The sequence below is a fragment of the Myxocyprinus asiaticus genome, chromosome 22 (assembly GCF_019703515.2).
Source record: "Myxocyprinus asiaticus isolate MX2 ecotype Aquarium Trade chromosome 22, UBuf_Myxa_2, whole genome shotgun sequence".
In the NCBI taxonomy this organism is placed as follows: Eukaryota; Metazoa; Chordata; class Actinopteri; order Cypriniformes; family Catostomidae; genus Myxocyprinus; species Myxocyprinus asiaticus.
In genome coordinates this window covers 28645040-28663556 of record NC_059365.1, presented here as the reverse complement: position 1 = coordinate 28663556, position 18517 = coordinate 28645040, and the positions used below count along the sequence as shown (strand labels likewise).

Sequence of the window (18517 nt, the reverse complement as noted above, 5' to 3'; positions counted from 1 at the left end):
ATATATATATATATATATATATATATATATATATATATATATATATATAATACGTTTTATTTTCCTTTGTTTTTTTTTTTGTTTTTTTTTTTCCTGTTTATTTATTTATTTATTGTGAATGAATGCTTTGGCAACATTGTACATTGTGTAAGGTCATGCCAATAAAGCTAATTTGAATTGAATTGAATTGAATTGAATTGAAGAGAGAGAGAGAGAGAGAGAGAGAGAGAGAGAGAGAGAGAGAGAGAGAGAGAGAGAGATGCACTTGGTGCCAATCATAATGGCAGCAGCACTCTTCATGCTGTTGAGGTATGCTCACATTATAATACAGAGAGTGGAGATAATCTGATTCTCATATTCAAATCACTGTTTGTCCTTAAATCTTGAAATAGTCATGAAAACTACAAATATATTCAATCCCTCCGGCACCCTCATGGGTATAAAAGCATAAAGTCGAGTGACTCGCCAGAACTTGATTTAGAAAATCTCTTTTTGGATTCACGTTTATACTCCACTGGCGTTAAGATTCTTTATGGCACAGCACCGTTTCAGACACTCCTTCAAATGTGCCTTCTTCCATCAGTCCTAGAAGCGCACGAGTGTAGTGCGGCGGGTATGCGCTAGGGGGCGCTCCGATCGTTCCTGTGAGTGGGCCCTGCCTCTCCGCTCTGGCGGTTTGCCACAGTGGATCTTGCATTATTCCGCTCAAATGAAAAACCATGACATTTGGGTTGCAGAGAGCCGGAGAGCAGGTATACACCAACAGTTTGATGGAGTGTCATTTTCAGCAGTCGTGGCCACCTGCATTTGTATTTGATGCATTAAAGCAGACAGAAATTATTCCGTTTGAGACGTTTGATATAAAGGTTATGTTTAACTTGAATGTAAACTGAGATTTCCCTTGTAAGGACGTAAAATATCAGATGAAGCTAAATGTAATCTCTGCTAAATTGTATAGTTGTAATAGGATGCACACCTCTTGTCTATCCAAACTGTTCTTGCTGACGTCAAGGATTTGATTTCCTTTGATCCTCAAAAAAGGCACTGTGTCCAGACGCACTAAAATCAAATTATATAAACCAGCAAGCATAACTGAGAGGATGTATCTTATTTAATTACACGGATGATATATACAAGTGCTGGACATTTTCACAGAATTATTTTTGTGCGCAGCTGCCATGAAGAATTCCAGGCGCGTGTGACTAACCGCAGCGCTACAGATTTATTTTGGCAGCTAGGAGGCGCGTGGAGCTCGCGCTTGGGAAAACAATCCAGTGAAAGCGCCGAAGACAACATATTTTAATTCGGGTGTTTACAGTCCATATATTAAATGTATGAACTATAAATATTATAATTATACAAAATAATTCGATTTTTTTTTTTTTTAACAAAGAAAGAGATGGGTGCTCTATGTCCAAATGAGAGAAGTCAAAACCATTGACTGTTGTTATAATTATTTGCCCTTTCTGAACCATAGATTGGGAGACAAAACAAATACACCGTTTTATGATTTTTTTAATTTATTTATTTTTATTATTATTATTATTATTATTATTATTATTATAAATATACCTTCTCTACAGTTATTTAACCTCTACATTTTAACATTTAACATTTGGATTGTAGAAAAGTCACCCCCCCCTCGCTCTCTCTCTCTCTCTCTCTCTCTCTCTCTCTCTGATTCTGACTCACCCCCATACAAACTCATCAGCCATTCAATCCTTGCGACCAGAAATCCCGCAGCTCTGACCAGTGGGCGTGTCTATTCGCTACCAGGAGAACTGACTGATGTAGCACACGACAAATAAAGCTTCGGCTGTGCTTGTGTCGGCTGATCCCATTGGTTGGCGAGGGGAGGGTGCTGCGCGAAAACCTAACAGCTAAGCGCTGGCGTTTCAGTACTGTGCCAGCGGACCCCGCCGAAGCGCATCAGATATACAGGGACCTTTCAGATAACAGGGGGAAAGAAAGCTATTGACTGTTGCTATAAAAAGAGACTATAGCTATAATATTAAAATGCATTTGTTGAATTAACTCTATGGATAATGATAGTGTGTTTTATCATACACAAAATATCTTTATATCTAAAGCAGTGTCAGTTTAATGTACTGTTCTCTTGTGCCAAAAAATCGCGGCAACTCTGAATCCAGATCGTGTTTGTGGAGGTGTACGGAAGGAATCGCATTGGGAAATCGGTCCAGTATAAAACAGCACTCAGACAGCATGGTTTTTGGCTGACAGCCCCGTTTCAGGAAAGATATTACCACTGAACCAAAGCCTTACGCGCTTGCTCGCCTTACCTTGGGGAAGAGGGTGATGGTTTTGCTGCGTACTCTGCGGAGATAAAATATCCCAAGCGCCCTTTCCGGAGTGGAGATGTTTGTGTTTTTGCTCCTGTTGTGTCTCGCGGATGCGGTAATTTCGCAGATACGTTACTCTGTGCCCGAGGAAGCGGAGCATGGCACGTTTGTGGGAAATATCGCAGAGGATTTTGGACTTGACCTTACCAAACTTTCATCCCGGCGATTTCAGGTGGTGCCCAGCTCGCGGACGCCGTACCTGGAAGTAAACTTGGAGAACGGGGTGCTTTTCGTGAACGAGAAGATTGACCGGGAGCGCATCTGTAAGCAGAGCGCCAGCTGTTTGCTTCACCTGGAGGTGTTCCTGGAGAACCCGCTCGAGCTATTTCGCGTGGAGATAGAGGTGGTAGACATCAACGACAACCCGCCTAGCTTCCCGGAGACGGACATCACCGTGGAAATATCCGAGAGCGCGACCACTGGCACGCGCTTCCCTTTGGAGAGCGCATTCGACCCGGATGTCGGTAGTAACGCACTGCGCACCTACGACATCACCAATAACAACTATTTCTACCTAGATGTACAAACGCAGACTGACGGCAACAAATTCGCCGAGCTGGTTTTGGAAAAGCCACTGGATCGGGAACAACAGGCAATGCACCGTTATGTTCTGACGGCCGTGGACGGTGGCCAGCCTCCCCGGACCGGGACAGCTCTGCTTGTGGTCAGGGTGCTCGACTCCAATGACAACGTCCCCGTGTTTGATCAGCCGGTGTATTCGGTGAACCTGGCCGAGAACGCGCCCGTGGGCACGCTTGTGATCCAGCTTAACGCGACTGACTCGGATGAGGGCACGAACGGAGAGGTAATTTACTCATTCAGCAACCACATCTCGAGCAGAGTGAAAGAACTGTTCGATATTGACGCGAGAACGGGCCGTATAGAGATCAGAGGTGAGGTGGACTTTGAGGAGAGCAACCTGTACCAGATTTACGTTCAAGCGAAAGATATGGGACCTAATGCCGTGCCCGCGCATTGTAAAGTTTTAGTAAAAGTGGCAGACGTGAATGACAATGCGCCGGAGATTATCTTCAGCACAGTCACGGAGTCCGTTAGTGAGAATGCAGCCACGGGCACCGTCATCGCGCTGCTCAGCGTCACCGATAAAGACTCTGAGGAGAACGGACAGACTCATGTGGAGATTCTCGGCGACGTTCCTTTTAAACTCAAAACCTCATTCAGAAATTATTACACTATTGTAACCGACGGTCCTCTCAACCGAGAGAATGTAGAGGCGTACACCGTCACTGTGGTTGCGAGAGATAAAGGAGTTCCATCTCTAGCGACCAGCAAATCAATCAAAGTACATGTGTCCGATGAGAATGACAACGCGCCCACGTTTACGCAACCTATTTATGATGTGTATGTGACTGAAAACAACGTCCCCGGTGCTTATATTTACGCTGTCAGTGCCGTCGACCCTGACGTTGGACAGAATGCTTATATAACTTACTCCATAGTGGAGTGTGAGATCCAGGGTATGTCAGTGGTCACTTATGTGTCAATCAACTCGGAGAATGGGTATCTTTACGCACTTAGATCTTTTGATTATGAGTTACTAAAAGACTTTAGTTTCGTTGTTCAAGCCAGAGACTCGGGCACCCCTGAACTGTGGTCCAACGCCACTGTAAATGTAATTATAGTGGATCAGAACGATAACGCGCCGTCTGTGATTGCGCCTCTTGGAAAAAATGGCACCGCGCGGGAGCCTTTGCCGCGCTCTGCCGAACCAGGCTATTTGGTTACGCGCATTGTCGCCATGGATGCAGATGATGGAGAGAACGCGCGTTTGTCCTATAGTATACAGCGAGGTAACGAGAATGGCATGTTCCGAATGGACTGGCGCACCGGGGAGTTGCGCACGGCCCGTCGGGTGTCGGCTAAACGAGACCCGCAACAGTTTTATGAGCTGCTGATTGAGGTGAGAGATCACGGGCAGCCTCCCATGTCCTGCAGCGCGGTGGTGCAGGTGACACTCGTGGACAGTCTGGTGGAGGGCCACAGTGGAGAGCGCGGCTCGGCCAAGGCAAAAGACGCGTCTCTGGACTTGACACTCATTCTCATCATAGCGCTTGGCTCTGTCTCCTTTATATTTCTCCTGGCCATGATTGTGCTGGCCGTGCGCTGTCAAAAGGACAAAAAGCTGAACATTTACAGCACTTGTCTGGCGAGCGACTGCTGCTGTCTCATAGGCTGTGGGTCGTGCGGGTCAGGTGGCTGCTGCGGGCGTCAGGCCCGGGCCGCCCGAAAAAAGAAGAAACTGAGCAAGTCGGACATCATGCTGGTCCAGAGCACCAATACAGCCAATGTGAGCGTGGCGAGCGCTGCGCAGGTGCCCGTGGAGGAATCAGGGAGCTTCGGTTCGCTCCATCAGAGCCAGAACTACTGTTACCAGGTCTGCCTGACTCCAGAATCGGCCAAAACGGACCTGATGTTTATGAAGGCCTGTAGCCCGTCCCGCAGCAATGACACCGACAACAACCCGTGCGGAGCCATAGTGACAGGGTATACTGACCAGCAGCAACCTGACATCATATCCAACGGCAGCCTGCTCTCCAGTGAGGTAAGATAATTCTACAAATCTAAAACTCGCTCAGAGAATATAATAGCCCATGTTTTTGTGTTCCCTTCCAAATGTTCTTCCAAAAAGAACGCATTGGATATTTACTTAGATTTTTGATTTGAATAATGGCACTCAGAACTTAAATTTGGCTGATTTCTTATACATGTCTCAGCATTCTATAGTTTATTCCACTATTTACATTAAGTGAATATGTTTTAATAAAATGTTTAGGTAACACTTTACAATGGGGTTCCATTTGTTACCATTAGTCAACAACATTAGTTACCATGAACTAACAATGAACAATAATTTGACAGCATCTATTAATCTTGGCTAATGTTAATTTCAGCATATAGTAATACATTTTTAAAATAAAAAGTTGTATATGTTAACATAAGTTAATGCACTATGAACTAACATGAACCTACAATGAACAATTGTATTTTAATTAACTACCATTAACAAAGAATAATAAATGCTGTAAAAAATATATAGTTCATTGTTTTTTCATGATACCTAATGCATTAACTAATGTGAACGAATGGAACCTTACTGTAAAGTGTTACCGATATTTATTAAATCAATAATATAATAATATTATTATATTATATTGTTACCTTATTATATATTGCATTAAAATAACTTATGCAAAAAAAAAATATATATCTTCTGAATAATGATGATAAACAGGTTGATAATCCGTTGTTTGCAGACTGACAGCAACACATTCAATCTATTCTACTTTATTATAATATATTATTTATTTTTTTTATCATGTGACCTATACTGTGGAAGTAGCAATGGTGGAGTGTAAACATAGTGAGTCACATAACAGATAGATTTGCATGTTTGTGAAAAGCTCCCAGGGTTATAGTGCATTAGATATGCCAGTCACGGTGTTGCTGAGCCTCTCAAGAACAAAGCTCTGTCTATAGTTGTATTCTGCTGAACAGCAGCATAGCCTAATGATTTTTCCTGCCTGTAAAATCCTTGTGATGCCCAGTGAGTGATGCTTGAAATCTGACCTATATTGTTATCATTATCATTATTATTATTGATGTTGTTATTGTATGTGCTCTAGTTGTTGCCAGGCTTATTTCAAATCAACACCTCTCTTGCAGACAAAACACCAGAGAGCAGAGCTCAGTTACTTGGTAGACCGACCAAGGCGCGTTAACAGGTAAGCACCTGATGGCCACCCCATATGACTTTCCAGACCTTAAATTTATATTCTAAACCTAAATATGTTGGCTTCCATAAACATTTGTGTTAAACAAATGGCGAGCATGTTAGACAAAGAGAGACTATTTCAAGGCTGAGTTACGGCTGAGTAATATTGTGGTTATAAAAGAGACTTGTGGTATAGCGGTCATTTCAAACCCTCTCTCCTCCCTCAGCTCAGCGTTCCAAGAGGCGGATATTGTGAGCTCAAAAGACAGTGGTCACGGAGACAGCGAGCAGGGAGACAGTGACCATGACGCCATGCATCGCGGACATTCCTCTGGTATGTCTACACAAGTCAATTTCTTTCTTTACTCTCCTCTTGCTTTGTTGTGGAGTGTTTTGTATTTATTTATTTATTTATTTATTTATGATTAACAGAAGAGCTTTTATTCATGCTGAGTGACTGAGTCGTGGCTTGAAATTGTTGGCTAAACCTACAATTGTGCGGAATGAAACAGAAGCGGAGAATATTTTCCCCATTAAAGGAACCGTTCACCCAAAATTGTTAATTCTCGGCATTTAGTTTTATTGTATGGAAAACATAGCAGTGCCAAATTTAATTAAAAATTTCATTTTTTGTGTGTTCCATGGTTGAAAGACACGACATGAGGCTGAGTAAATTTTAATCTTTGGGTGAACTATCTCTTTAAGACTACTGGCTGTATGAAGAAGATTCATAGGCATACATTTTTTTAATAGTTTGGCCGCATGTGTTATTTAAAGTCATATCACAGCTTTTCAGACTGATCAGAATCCTAGCAGAAATATTTTAGGCCACCAAACCTCTAGGTATGGATACATAAGCATGCTTTGGGAACAACAGGCATAGTGCAGAATATAATCCAATTGTTTATAAATACTTACTGATAGGGATTTACTGCTATCACCCATCCACCCAAGACAAGACATGATTGAATTTAGATCAGTCCAGGCAGTCTGTCATCAACTCTGTGGGAATGAGACCAAGTAGGTTGAGCAGCAAACAAACAAGCGATTCATTGACTCCTCTACACCCTCATTGTCCCCCACCCCTTCTCACTCTTCCACCCTAATCCCTCTATCCACATTCTATTGATGGAGAACGCTGTTTGTCCACACCATCATGAGACCACATGTGGTGATCGGGAAATGAGATTAAGCTATATGTTACATTGGAAGAAGTGCTTTGTTGCTAAATGACACCAACTGTACCTTGAAGTGCTTTGTGAAGTTGACTGTATAATATAATTATGGCATAGTTGGACACAAATGAATACAACCATAACGTTGCATCTTATTATCATTAATTTTGCTTTGGTTGAGCATATGTCCTCTGCTGTTATTCCAGAGCACCATATGCTGTGGCTGGGCGTTCAGCTGGACTACTTCAGCTCTCATTTAGCCTATTTTTGCGTTATAAAACATTAGATTAAAATCAAGACTTTTTTCATACAAGGTCAGCTAGCCCATCTGCCTTTGTTGTCACAGGCCATCACAGAACATTTGTCTTTTGAGGTACAGCAGCTCTGCAGAGTTAAAACAAATCCCGTTGCTTGTTTTTTTCATTCTTGAGTATGTTGTCTCACTAAAATTAATTGTTTTTGCTGCATACTATCTTCCTTAATTAAGATAATTGAAAGCACCGCTTGGTATGCAGACTTGGATAGTGATCAGGAGAATGCATTGTTCATTTTAATGAGAATTTTCAAGAAACTAGCCTCATCCATTCAAATTTATTTTAGACAACTTGTTTCTTTTCATGGGCTTTTTGAAACAGGAAATTTCTAGTCTGCTAAATACTGAATATGTTTCGATGTAGACTCATCCCAAACTAGTTGTCTCTACCAGATCAAAAACAGGCCAAGATAAGCATCAATTAATTTGTTTTCTAATGCATAAAATGCATCTGTAATACATAGTGGAGCACTCCAGAGCTGCTCTGATGCAACGACACACCTGAATCATTTCATTCCAGTTTCATTTCTTTTATCCCGAGGATCTGCCACATTGCAATAGAATCCCTCATTTGGGTTGCAGGTCATGTTTGGAATTCAGAAACAGCTCACTGATCAGTAATTTATTTTCAGCCCGATGCATACCAATTAGCAATTGAAGGTTATTATCAGATCTAATGCTTTGCAGGACTTTTGCTCAGAGAGCAGCAGAGCAAATGTAGAGAGACGGAAATATTTCAATGGATCATTTCTTTTACAGTCTATTGCTATATCTTATTCCTTCCTTTTTTCTCTTTTTTTCTGCTTTCTCGCTTTGTTATGCACAGTGTTAAGCATCATGAAATGGTGATGTTGAGTCACAGGTGTCTTCCTGTAACTTCACATGTGTAAGACTACACATTGTAATTTTTATTTTATTTTATTTTTTCGGTAAAATGTTGTGAAAGGCTTCTCTTTTAGCACAAAAAGCACTATAACAGGATAATTTTTTTCAACTGGTGAATGTAGAGCATTACATTTTCATCAGACCTGAACCTTTTCTGAACCACAAGTCAACAATATAATTACTTTTCCAATTCTTACGAAAAAAAGGACACTGGATAAGTACAGAGAGCATTTAATTTCAGAAATGTCAAGAAATATCAAAATGTCTCTCTGCGATTACACAATAAGGAATCGTCTTATCTCGCACTCTGTGAATATCAAACTCTCACTTGTTCGCTCTCTCTCTCTCTCTCTCTCTCTCTCTCTCTCTCTCTCTCTCTCACACACACACACACACATCACTTTTACCTTCTCTCTATCTCAGATATACAGCATACACAAAGAACCTTTTTTTATATATATATAATGTGTTATATAATATATGACCTTTGAATATTGTGAAAATTGTCATAGCTATAATATTTTGTTTAATGGCTAACCATTTGTTAACTTGCAAGACAGTCCTATGTTTGGGTCTGTAATTAGGAGAGGCTTACCAAACCCAGGCCTAAGCAGGTTGTTTGCATGTAGATGCAAAGGACTCTAATCTGATTTTAACACAGAAATCCAACATCTGTGTATTCTGACCTGTCATCTTTCTGAATGGCTAGTCTGAGGATTAGCTAAGAAGGTTCCCCATCCCCAACACACGCACACACACTACCGACTCCATACCTTAAACATCTCCGCTTAGCACCGCTTTGAAAATGTCACTTCATTAATCCTCGAGCTGTAATTACTGACTGTTTTAGACATGGTGCTTTTAGACACAGGAGCCGAAGGAGATTTAAAAATGCTCACCTCTCTCTCTCTCATTCTTAGTTGTACACAGTCAAAACGACATGGCTTACACCTGGTGGGGTTATGGTAGGGGTAAAAGACATTGTGCAACTGTCACGCACAAACTAATAGGATCTGTTTCCTCACGCTGACTTTAGCGGTAATGCTGTTGCAGAATTAGCTTCTCGGCTTTATGATTTGTGAGGTCATTCATGATTGGATATTAGAAGCAGCCTGTTTGAATTATTCCAAAATTCCAAGACCGACAGTGACAAAAATGTATTTGAGCGCTTGAATTGGTCAGCAGGATATTACTGTAAATTACTGCTGTACATAACCTAATATTCATGATTTTCATCTGTTCATCCATGCTGTCATCATTTATTCACCCTCATATTGTTCCAAACTGAATACAGTGTTCCTATGGTCATGCAAAAATGGAAATATCAGGTAATTTGAAAATGCTGTTTTCCAGGTCTGGAAAAAGTCATAAAAAAAAAATAAAAAAAATAGAAAAACTCGTGGAAATTTCAATAATATATATTTAAGTAGTTGTTCTGTCCTTATTATATTTCATGAGCTAGATATTGCTCTTTTGTAGAGTACAAAAGCTTACAAGTCAAAGCGATGTCCAATTTGTGAGTCATTCTTTTAAGTGAGTTCTTTTTTTTAGTGAATTAGTCGAAACAGGACACAAACTGGTCTAAATAATAAATTAGCAAATCAGTCTAAAGCAAAAGGGTTTTAAAAAATCTGAATCTAGAAATCACAAATGCTTGGTAAAGTCATGGAAATTAATTGGTAAAAAAAAAAAAGGGTGGCAACCCTTTGTATGACTTTCTTCTGTGGACAACAAAATGAGATGTTAGGCAGAATGTTAGGGGCTGACAGCCTTAGTCACCATTCACTTTTTATTGTAAGGAAAAAATATTCATTGAAAGTGAATGGCGACTGAAGCTAAACTCTGCCTAGAATCTATTTTTGTGTTCCACAGAAGAAGGAATGTCAAAAGGAATAACATGAGGTTGAGTAAATAATAAGTATATAGTGTGTGTGTATATATATATATATATATATATATATATATATATATATATATAAAACTCACTTAATTAGGAACACTATGGTCCTAATAAAGTGTCAGACATGGTCTTCTGCTAGCCCATCCGCCTCAAGTTTCGACCTCTTTCATCAACAAGGTGTTTCCGTCCATAGAACTGCCGCTCACTGGATGTTTTTTGTTTTTGGCACCATTCTGAGTAATATCTAGAGACTGTTGTGTGTGAAAATCCCAGGAAATCAGCAGTTATAGAAATACTCAAACCAGCCCACCTGGCACCAACAGTCATGCCACGGTCTAAATCACTGAGATCACATTTATTCCCCATTCTGATGGTTAATGTGAGCATTAACTAACGCTCCTGATCTGTATCTGCATGATTGTATGCATTGCACTGCTGCCACACAATTAACTGATTAGGTGTACAGGAGTTCCTAATAAAGTGCAAAGTGAGTGTATATTCACTTTGAGTGCTGCTAATCGACACTCTAAACTGGGATAGATCTGTGAGACAAAACTCACAGTTAGTGTGTGGCAGGCCTAACATGACCTGTTGCAATAATAGTTTTAAGTTTATTTTTTTCATGGAAGGCAAAGTAATATGAGAGAAAGAGAGACAAAAGAGTAAAATGGGTAATTTCTTTCTTAAAAAAAAAGACAACAGAGGAGTGTCTATCTGCAAGCTTGCTGTCTCACACAGTTTACCTTTTATGTCAAACAGAAAGAGAGAGACAAAGACCTTGAGAAGAGATTACAGCATTGACTCCATCCATTTTGTGTGTGTGTATGTTTTCCGTACATGCTTTGATCAGCGTAATTTGTCATTCGAAAGTCACTAAAAAGGGAAAAGAGCACAACCCAGTCTTTCATGATTAGTGCCAAAGACATTTCACGCATACAGATTCTAATGTTTTCAAAGTGAATGACATGTATTACATTTCATCTGGATTAACATATTTCTAATGCTTGATTAAGTCTTAAAAGATGTTGTTTAACTCCAGCCCCCGGCATGTTCTGATTGGTTTAATTAATGTGGTGGTTTGGTCTTTCTATGAGAGAAGACAATGGGGGCAAAGGTTATGAATTTTATAATGTAGAAACAATGCATATATATGGTTTATTTGATTTATTTCTGGATTAAATTTCCTGCACAATTTCTTGCACAAACCCATCCACCCACACAGACAATTAAACACAAGCTAACTTCTAACTCTGTTCACTCTCACAGGAGCGGACCTGTTCTCCAACTGCACGGAGGAGTGTAAGGCCCTCGGCCACTCAGATCGCTGCTGGATGCCAAGTTTCGTGCCCACCGAGGCGCGGCAGGGCGCCGATTACCGCAGCAACCTGCACGTGCCGGGCATGGACTCGGTACCCGACTCTGAGGTATTTGAGGGCGAGACATTGGCGAGCGATCAGTCATTCTCCACCTTTGGCAAAGAGATGCCACATCACCCCAACCAGACGCACCAACATCAACACCATCAACACCACCTCAATGCCTCCACGCTAGAGAGGAAAGAGTTCGATGCACTTCTGTGTAACTCGCGCATGCCTTACAAAGCCGTCTGTATGTGTGAGTATCTTGAAGAGAGAGCGCTTCATCTCTCTTGATCTGACCTAAAAGCATTCCAAATTTAAGGCTTCTGGCATGAAGTGCTGTTGAATTCTCCTCTACAGACCTCTAAACTCTCACATTTCTGCTCTACTTCATCCACCAACATCTGTCCATCTCATCATCCTTCATCTGCTCTTCATACTTTTACTGCTTCCAGGTCTACACTCATAAAAATAAAAGCTCCAATTAGAACCAAAAAGTGTTTTACAACTTAGTTCCACAAATAATTATCTAGTTCTTCAAAGAACCATCTATGTACTGCTGTTTTGAAGACCCCTGAAGGGCTTTGCTTTTTCTATTAACAGATGATTTTTTTTACTCTGCACGATTAAAATGTGTAATATTCGGTGACACTTTACAATAAGGTTCTATTTGAAAACATTAGTAAATGCATTAGGTACCAATGTTTTTACTGCATTTATCAATCTTTGATTATGTAAATTGATAACAATGTGATTGTTCATTGGGTAACACTTTACAATAAGGTTCCATTTGTTAACATTTGTTAACAAGATTAGTTAACATGAACTAATAATGAACAATACATTTACATCATTTGTTAATCTTTGTTAATGTTAGTTTCAACATATAGTAATACATTTTTAAATCAAAACTTGTAAATGTTAACATTAGTTAGTGCACTATAAACTAACATGAACTAACAATGAACAATTGTATTTTTATTAACTAAATTTAACAGACTAATAAATGCTGTAAAAAATATATTGTTCATTTTTTGTTCATGATACCAAATGCATTAAATAATGTTAACGAATGGAACCTTATTGTAAAGCGTTACCTTTCATTGTTAGTTCATGTTAGTTTAGAATACGTTAACTAATGTTAACATAAACAATTTATTTTTTATATAAGACATATATGTTATTTTAATATATGTTGAAACTATCATTAACCATGATTAATGCTGCAAAATAATTGTCCATTATTAATTAATGTTAACTAATGTGGTTAACTAATGTAAATGAATACAGCCGTATTGTAATGTTAAACCAAATGTTTAAATCTTTTTTAAACTATAGAGTAGAAGCCTATACAGCAGAACAATCTTGATTAGAACAGTTCTGCAAAAATCCATTGAAGATCCTTTATTTTTAAGAATGCATGATGAACTTTTTCTTCATTCATTTACTCATGTTCAAATTATCTCAGAAATTGCACATTTACGCTTTGAGTGTGGAGTTTTACAATGAAATGCTTTCTCAAAAAAAAAGTATGATTGCTGAAGCCCTATCTATTTTAGGTGTGAAATTCTGTTGTGATATGATGTTAGATTCTGTTTGGTCTGGAATCATTCAAGCATTCTCAGATATCTGACCGTAAGCAAAGACTCACTAGAGATGTAGAGAATGCGTTCAGACTGGGAAAAATGCCTAAAAAGAACTTGTAAAACAGAGATAAAAGAAAGGAGAAAACTCCCCTTTGTGTTGCAAAACATTTATTGAGGCAGCGTTTGGCTAGTCATGCCAAACATCAGTTCAGTAGCTTGAAAAAGACACTCTCAAAAGGCTATGCTTTATAGCAGGGTTCAGCAACCTATGGCACGTGGAAGGGTAATCACTGGCATGCAGCAATGGTGAGAGAGGAGCAGACTATTTTATACATATGAATTCCGCACCTGCATTCCAATCTACATCTTGATGTAATCCTTCCTCATGATCACGCAGCAATGTGTTTTCACAAAAAGTTAAAATGTGACTAGACAGACTCGTGCTGTGCGTGCAAGCCATTCATGCATCATGAGCTGGCAACGCTTCACTTTCGGTTAATCGTGCGAGTAAATGCACCCGCTTTACTTCGGTCAGGCTGCGCGGATGAAAGCCTACATTCCGTGTTTCATTTGTTTCTTTTTGCTTTCAGAGCAACACGTGATGTAATTAGGAAACACCACTATTAATCCTTGAAATTTCCAACCTAGCATACAGGTACATGCTCCTTAAACCATGGTCACACACTCAAAATTACATTCAACGATTAAAAGAGAAAATATATACCTACATTGTGGGTTTCAAAAATCTGAGTCTATTCAAAATATAAATTAAACCTGGAAATCAAGTTTTAGGATTTTGCAGGTGCGATTCACTGAAAAGGGCTAAATAGTTGATCAATTTGTGATGCGCGAATGGCTTGCGCGAATGGCTTGCACGTACAGCATGAGTCTCGTCACACTTTAATAGTGTTTAGTCTCCCATTCAGCTGATGAAAACACACTGTGTGATCATGAGGAAGGATTACGTCAAGATTTAGTTAGGAAAGCAGGTGCGAAAAACATCATATAAATAAAATAGCCTGCTCCTCTCTCGCTGTTGCTTGCGTGCTAGTAATAACATGATTACAATGACATAATATAAGAAATATTTAAGATTCCACACAATTTTGTGATCAGTAATCAAATAAGCAAATTTGTGACATTAACTTTGTTAAATCATTTTGTACAAAAGGACAGGTTTTCTTTCATTAAAGCACTTAAGTGAAAATTCACATGCAGGATCATGATTATATCATAATCATCGGGTTTTGCAAAAAAAATCACTCAAACTGTTATGCTGATAATATAATTTCTAATGAAAAATAAACAATTAAATTAGTAAAATGCAAAATAGAAACATTTTCAGAAGTGGACTGAAACTTCAGAAAATTGCATGTATTTTGTGTGTGTGTGTGGGGGGGGGGGGGCTTACATCCATTGTCCAGGAAAATAAAAAATGGCACTCCATGTCAAAAAGGTTGTCGACCCCTGCTTTACAGAGTTTGGACTGCCTACGACTGTTTGTTTTTTTAGAGAGGATGAAGTTGGAGTTGAGATTGATTGAGATATTATTGACTGCTCTTGTTGTGCTGAAACCTTCACTTATATATCAGAGAAAAATGCTCAGAGGCTGCAAGTGGGTAGTGCGTTTGACTTGGAGGAAACAGTTTATGATTGTGGGCTTCATCAAAGCTCTCCTTCTGTAGAGACCAATATCATGGGCTTTTGATAGCTTACCACAACACAATATGCATTTTGCAGTCACTAAAGCACACTTTTAATAAGCTCTCTGTCTTTTTCTGTTTGTAGCGCAGAAAAGGATTTGCTAGCTCTTTCCGAGTGGACATACCAGAGACAGCCTGATTTTGCACAATCAGTGAAACTGATGGAAAAGTGAAGAGCATCAAGTTTTCAGACTCTATTTCCAGAGGCATCAGATCGTGTGTTCCTGAAGGCTTCCGGAGCCTCTGGGAGATCAACAAACTCGATGAAAGAGTCAGACTCGCAGAGCTAGATAGAAGGCCAGACAGCTGGACACAACACACTTCTCAGCAGGACTGAGACAAAACGGAGGACAAAACTGGACCTTTAAAAAAAAAAAAAAAAAAAAAACCTTGAGGATAGGAAGATGAGGAGAGAAACAAGAGGATGATTGGTCCTCTTGGGTTCTGCGTGTGCCTGTTTACAGCACTACTGTACATCAAAAGCGAAACAATGAGAAAGATGAAGAGAACCACCAACGAAAACTACAAAAATGGAGATATATTCACTGAGACCTTTAGCTGTTTATGTACACACACACACACACCACTGAAAAGCCAATTGTACAGGAAATTCATTTGTGCATTACAAATGCAATATTGTTCTTTTAGACATGACTGTTTTTATATTCTGTGTGCGGCTATGTGTGTGATTAGGTGCTTTACCTATTCCAACTCTTTGTGAAAAAAAAAAAAAAAAAAAAATCAACGGTTTCCACAGAGGGATTTCTTTCCGACAGGGTTTAGTGTTTCACGTCTTGAGCAGGACAACAGTGGCCTAAATCTTACTCTCTCAGACAATATGTAGGTTATATCACGTGTGAGAAGTCTTTACTGTACTCTTTTAAACTTCAAAATAAATATAAATCTATATCTATAAATCTATCTATATATACTTTTTTCTGAATGTGCGGTGTTCATTTGAGGCGTTTTTTCTTTTTTTTCCAGTGTAGTGTGTAAGGCTTCTTCAGGAAGCCGTTAGCATTGGTAATCCACTTTACAGGGGTTCTTAACATGACAGAAAGCCTTATCTCCAAACTTTTCATCCATTTTTTCCACTTTTGGAAACTGAAATTCGAGTCTTTAAATGAAAAAAGAGGAGTAATAATCTAGATTTGAATACATGGCAGTTGTGTATTGCAGTAGCCAAATAGGTCCATTTGGAAATTTGAAGCCAAATATGAAAGGTGCACACAAAGCAAACATACACTGATACTGATATTTACATATACAGACACACACTCACACATATGCACACAAACACCTTAAAGCCAGAAGGTGACCAATAAACTGAAAATGTATACTTACTACTTAGACTCCTGTGTTTTATTTTAAGCATGAGATACTTGACAATATTTTAAGTTTAGCTTAACTCATGCAGGCAGTTCCATAATTAAGTCACGTTCCACCAAAATCTGATAAAAACCTCAGATGTCAGTTTTGTTGCGCATTTAAGGAGAAAAGATTGCTTCTGTTTTAACACACATCTATACAAGAAACCAAATGTGCAACTCATTTGTTCAAAACAGATGCTATTTAGATTGCAAATACACTTTTTATTCAGCACAATGTACAAAAAATTAGGAAAATTTGGGAAAAATATAAGACAAAAAAATTAATTTGCTTCTCATCTCCAATGAGGAGAAAATGTAATATAGAGAGAGAGAGAGAGAGAGAGAGAGAGAGAGAGAGAGAGAGAGAGAGAGAGAGAGAGAGAGAGATACATTGTATATATAGCTCTGGGAAAAATTAAGAGACCACTGCAAAATGATCAGTTTCTCTGGATTTACTATTTATAGTTTTTTTTACCTTTTTTTATACAATTTTTATTGATTCCATTCATAAGACAAACAAACACAACATAAAATATGGAATCAATACATTATATCCCCTCCCCCCAAACATTCAATTGAGGCCATCAGACAACATTCGGCACTTCAGCTCTGCCTCGACACTTTTATATTCCCTTCCAACTCCACGAGTTCTCGTGCTTTGGATTTTTTGATGAATGAGGCATACTGTATGATCTGACCCCTAAGAACCACCTTAAGTACCGCCCAAGCCACGCCCACAGAGGATACTGGGGACCAGTTGGTCTCCATATAAACATTGATTTCAGGCTTTAACATTTGCTGGAATTCAGGATTTTGCAAAAGGGATACATTAAAGCGCCAACTATATGATTTCCTTTTCTCCATATGTGGCAAAACCTCTAAACTCAACAGGGCGTGATCTGAGACTAAGATGTTTCCAATTGAGCAATCAACAACAGATGAAATGAGGGACTTATATGTTAAAGTCTCCTCCCAATATTATATCATGAGGGGTGCCAGTGGCTTGCAACATCCCTACAGGATCTATAAAATAGCCCTGATCATCAGCGTTAGGTGTGTAAATATTAGCTTAAATCAAACTTTGCCCTTGAATTTCTGCTAAAACAATAATGACTCTTCCTAATTTGTCTTTAATCTGTTTGAGACATTTTAATTGTAGATGCTGACTTATCAGTGTAATGACTCCCCTGCTCTTCCTTGAGCCAGCACTAAAGAAAACATGTCCACCCCATATCTTCCCAAATTTTTCAGCTTCCTCCGGGGAAAATGCATTTCTTGAAGAAACACTATATCATATTTCTTACATTTAAGAAGAGAAATAACTTTCCTTCTTTTTATGGGGTGCCCCAGTCCATTCACATTCCACATGGAGAGGGACAATCTGCTCATACAACCATTTGACATTTTGACATATTAGAAAAAATAGATTGTGTGTCAAATATAAATTTATAAAGACCACATTCCACATTAGTGCAACAATCAAACCCCAAACTTCCCCCCGAACCAAACAAACAGAAAAAAGAAAAACATGCACATTAACCCTGCTCACGACAGTGCCAACTGGCGTCCATCCCTCTAAACTCAAACAGTCCATATACGCCTATGAAAGCCCCCGCGACAACTTTGCCATCGGATTGCTCAAGTCCGGTGTTTCTATACAAATTTTGTAAAACAGAATTACACAACAGAAGATAATCTATAAAACAATCTTCAGCCAATAGGCAGGATAAACACAAAGAATGTGTAGATCAAAGAAAGTTTCTTGGAACGCTACTTGCTGAAAGGACCTTGTAATGTAATCCCAGAAGGTGCTCTTTGGTTTGGTTTCAAACATATACTCTAGAAAAAAAGTCCAAGACACATCTTCCGGTCCCAGAAAGTTAAAAAGCCTTTATTCAGATCATGGCTATCACAATACAAACAAAGAATGTGTAGATTCATCCACATAACTGTCCCAAATGTGTGTTCCTCCACAAAACAAACTCCAGCTTCTAGCGGAACCAGCACACAAAAATAAATAATAATAAAAAAATAGGCTGTTCAGTTTCCTCGGACAGTCAAATGAATGTTCAGTGAGCCAGCCCATTCAACTGCTACAGGAGTGCATCAAATGACCCAATCACTCCAATGTCCT

General features: G+C 39.1%; 1 protein-coding gene across 2 annotated transcripts; it reads left to right on the top strand.

Moving 5' to 3' along the window:
• Nucleotides 1–1812: 1812 nt before the first annotated feature.
• On the top strand, nucleotides 1813–16357 carry pcdh10b (protocadherin 10b). Of its 2 annotated transcripts, none has more exons than XM_051649247.1 (5): nucleotides 1813–4923; nucleotides 6045–6103; nucleotides 6321–6427; nucleotides 11633–11790; nucleotides 15099–16357. In XM_051649247.1, the coding sequence occupies exons 1-5, from the start codon at nucleotides 2377–2379 to the stop codon at nucleotides 15150–15152; spliced, it is 2925 nt and encodes a 974-aa protein (XP_051505207.1). In that variant the 5' UTR covers nucleotides 1813–2376; the 3' UTR covers nucleotides 15153–16357. The 2 variants fall into 2 exon arrangements, with proteins under 2 accessions (XP_051505207.1, XP_051505206.1); XM_051649246.1 differs by having other exon boundaries at nucleotides 1815–4923; nucleotides 11633–11980.
• Nucleotides 16358–18517: the final 2160 nt, after the last annotated feature.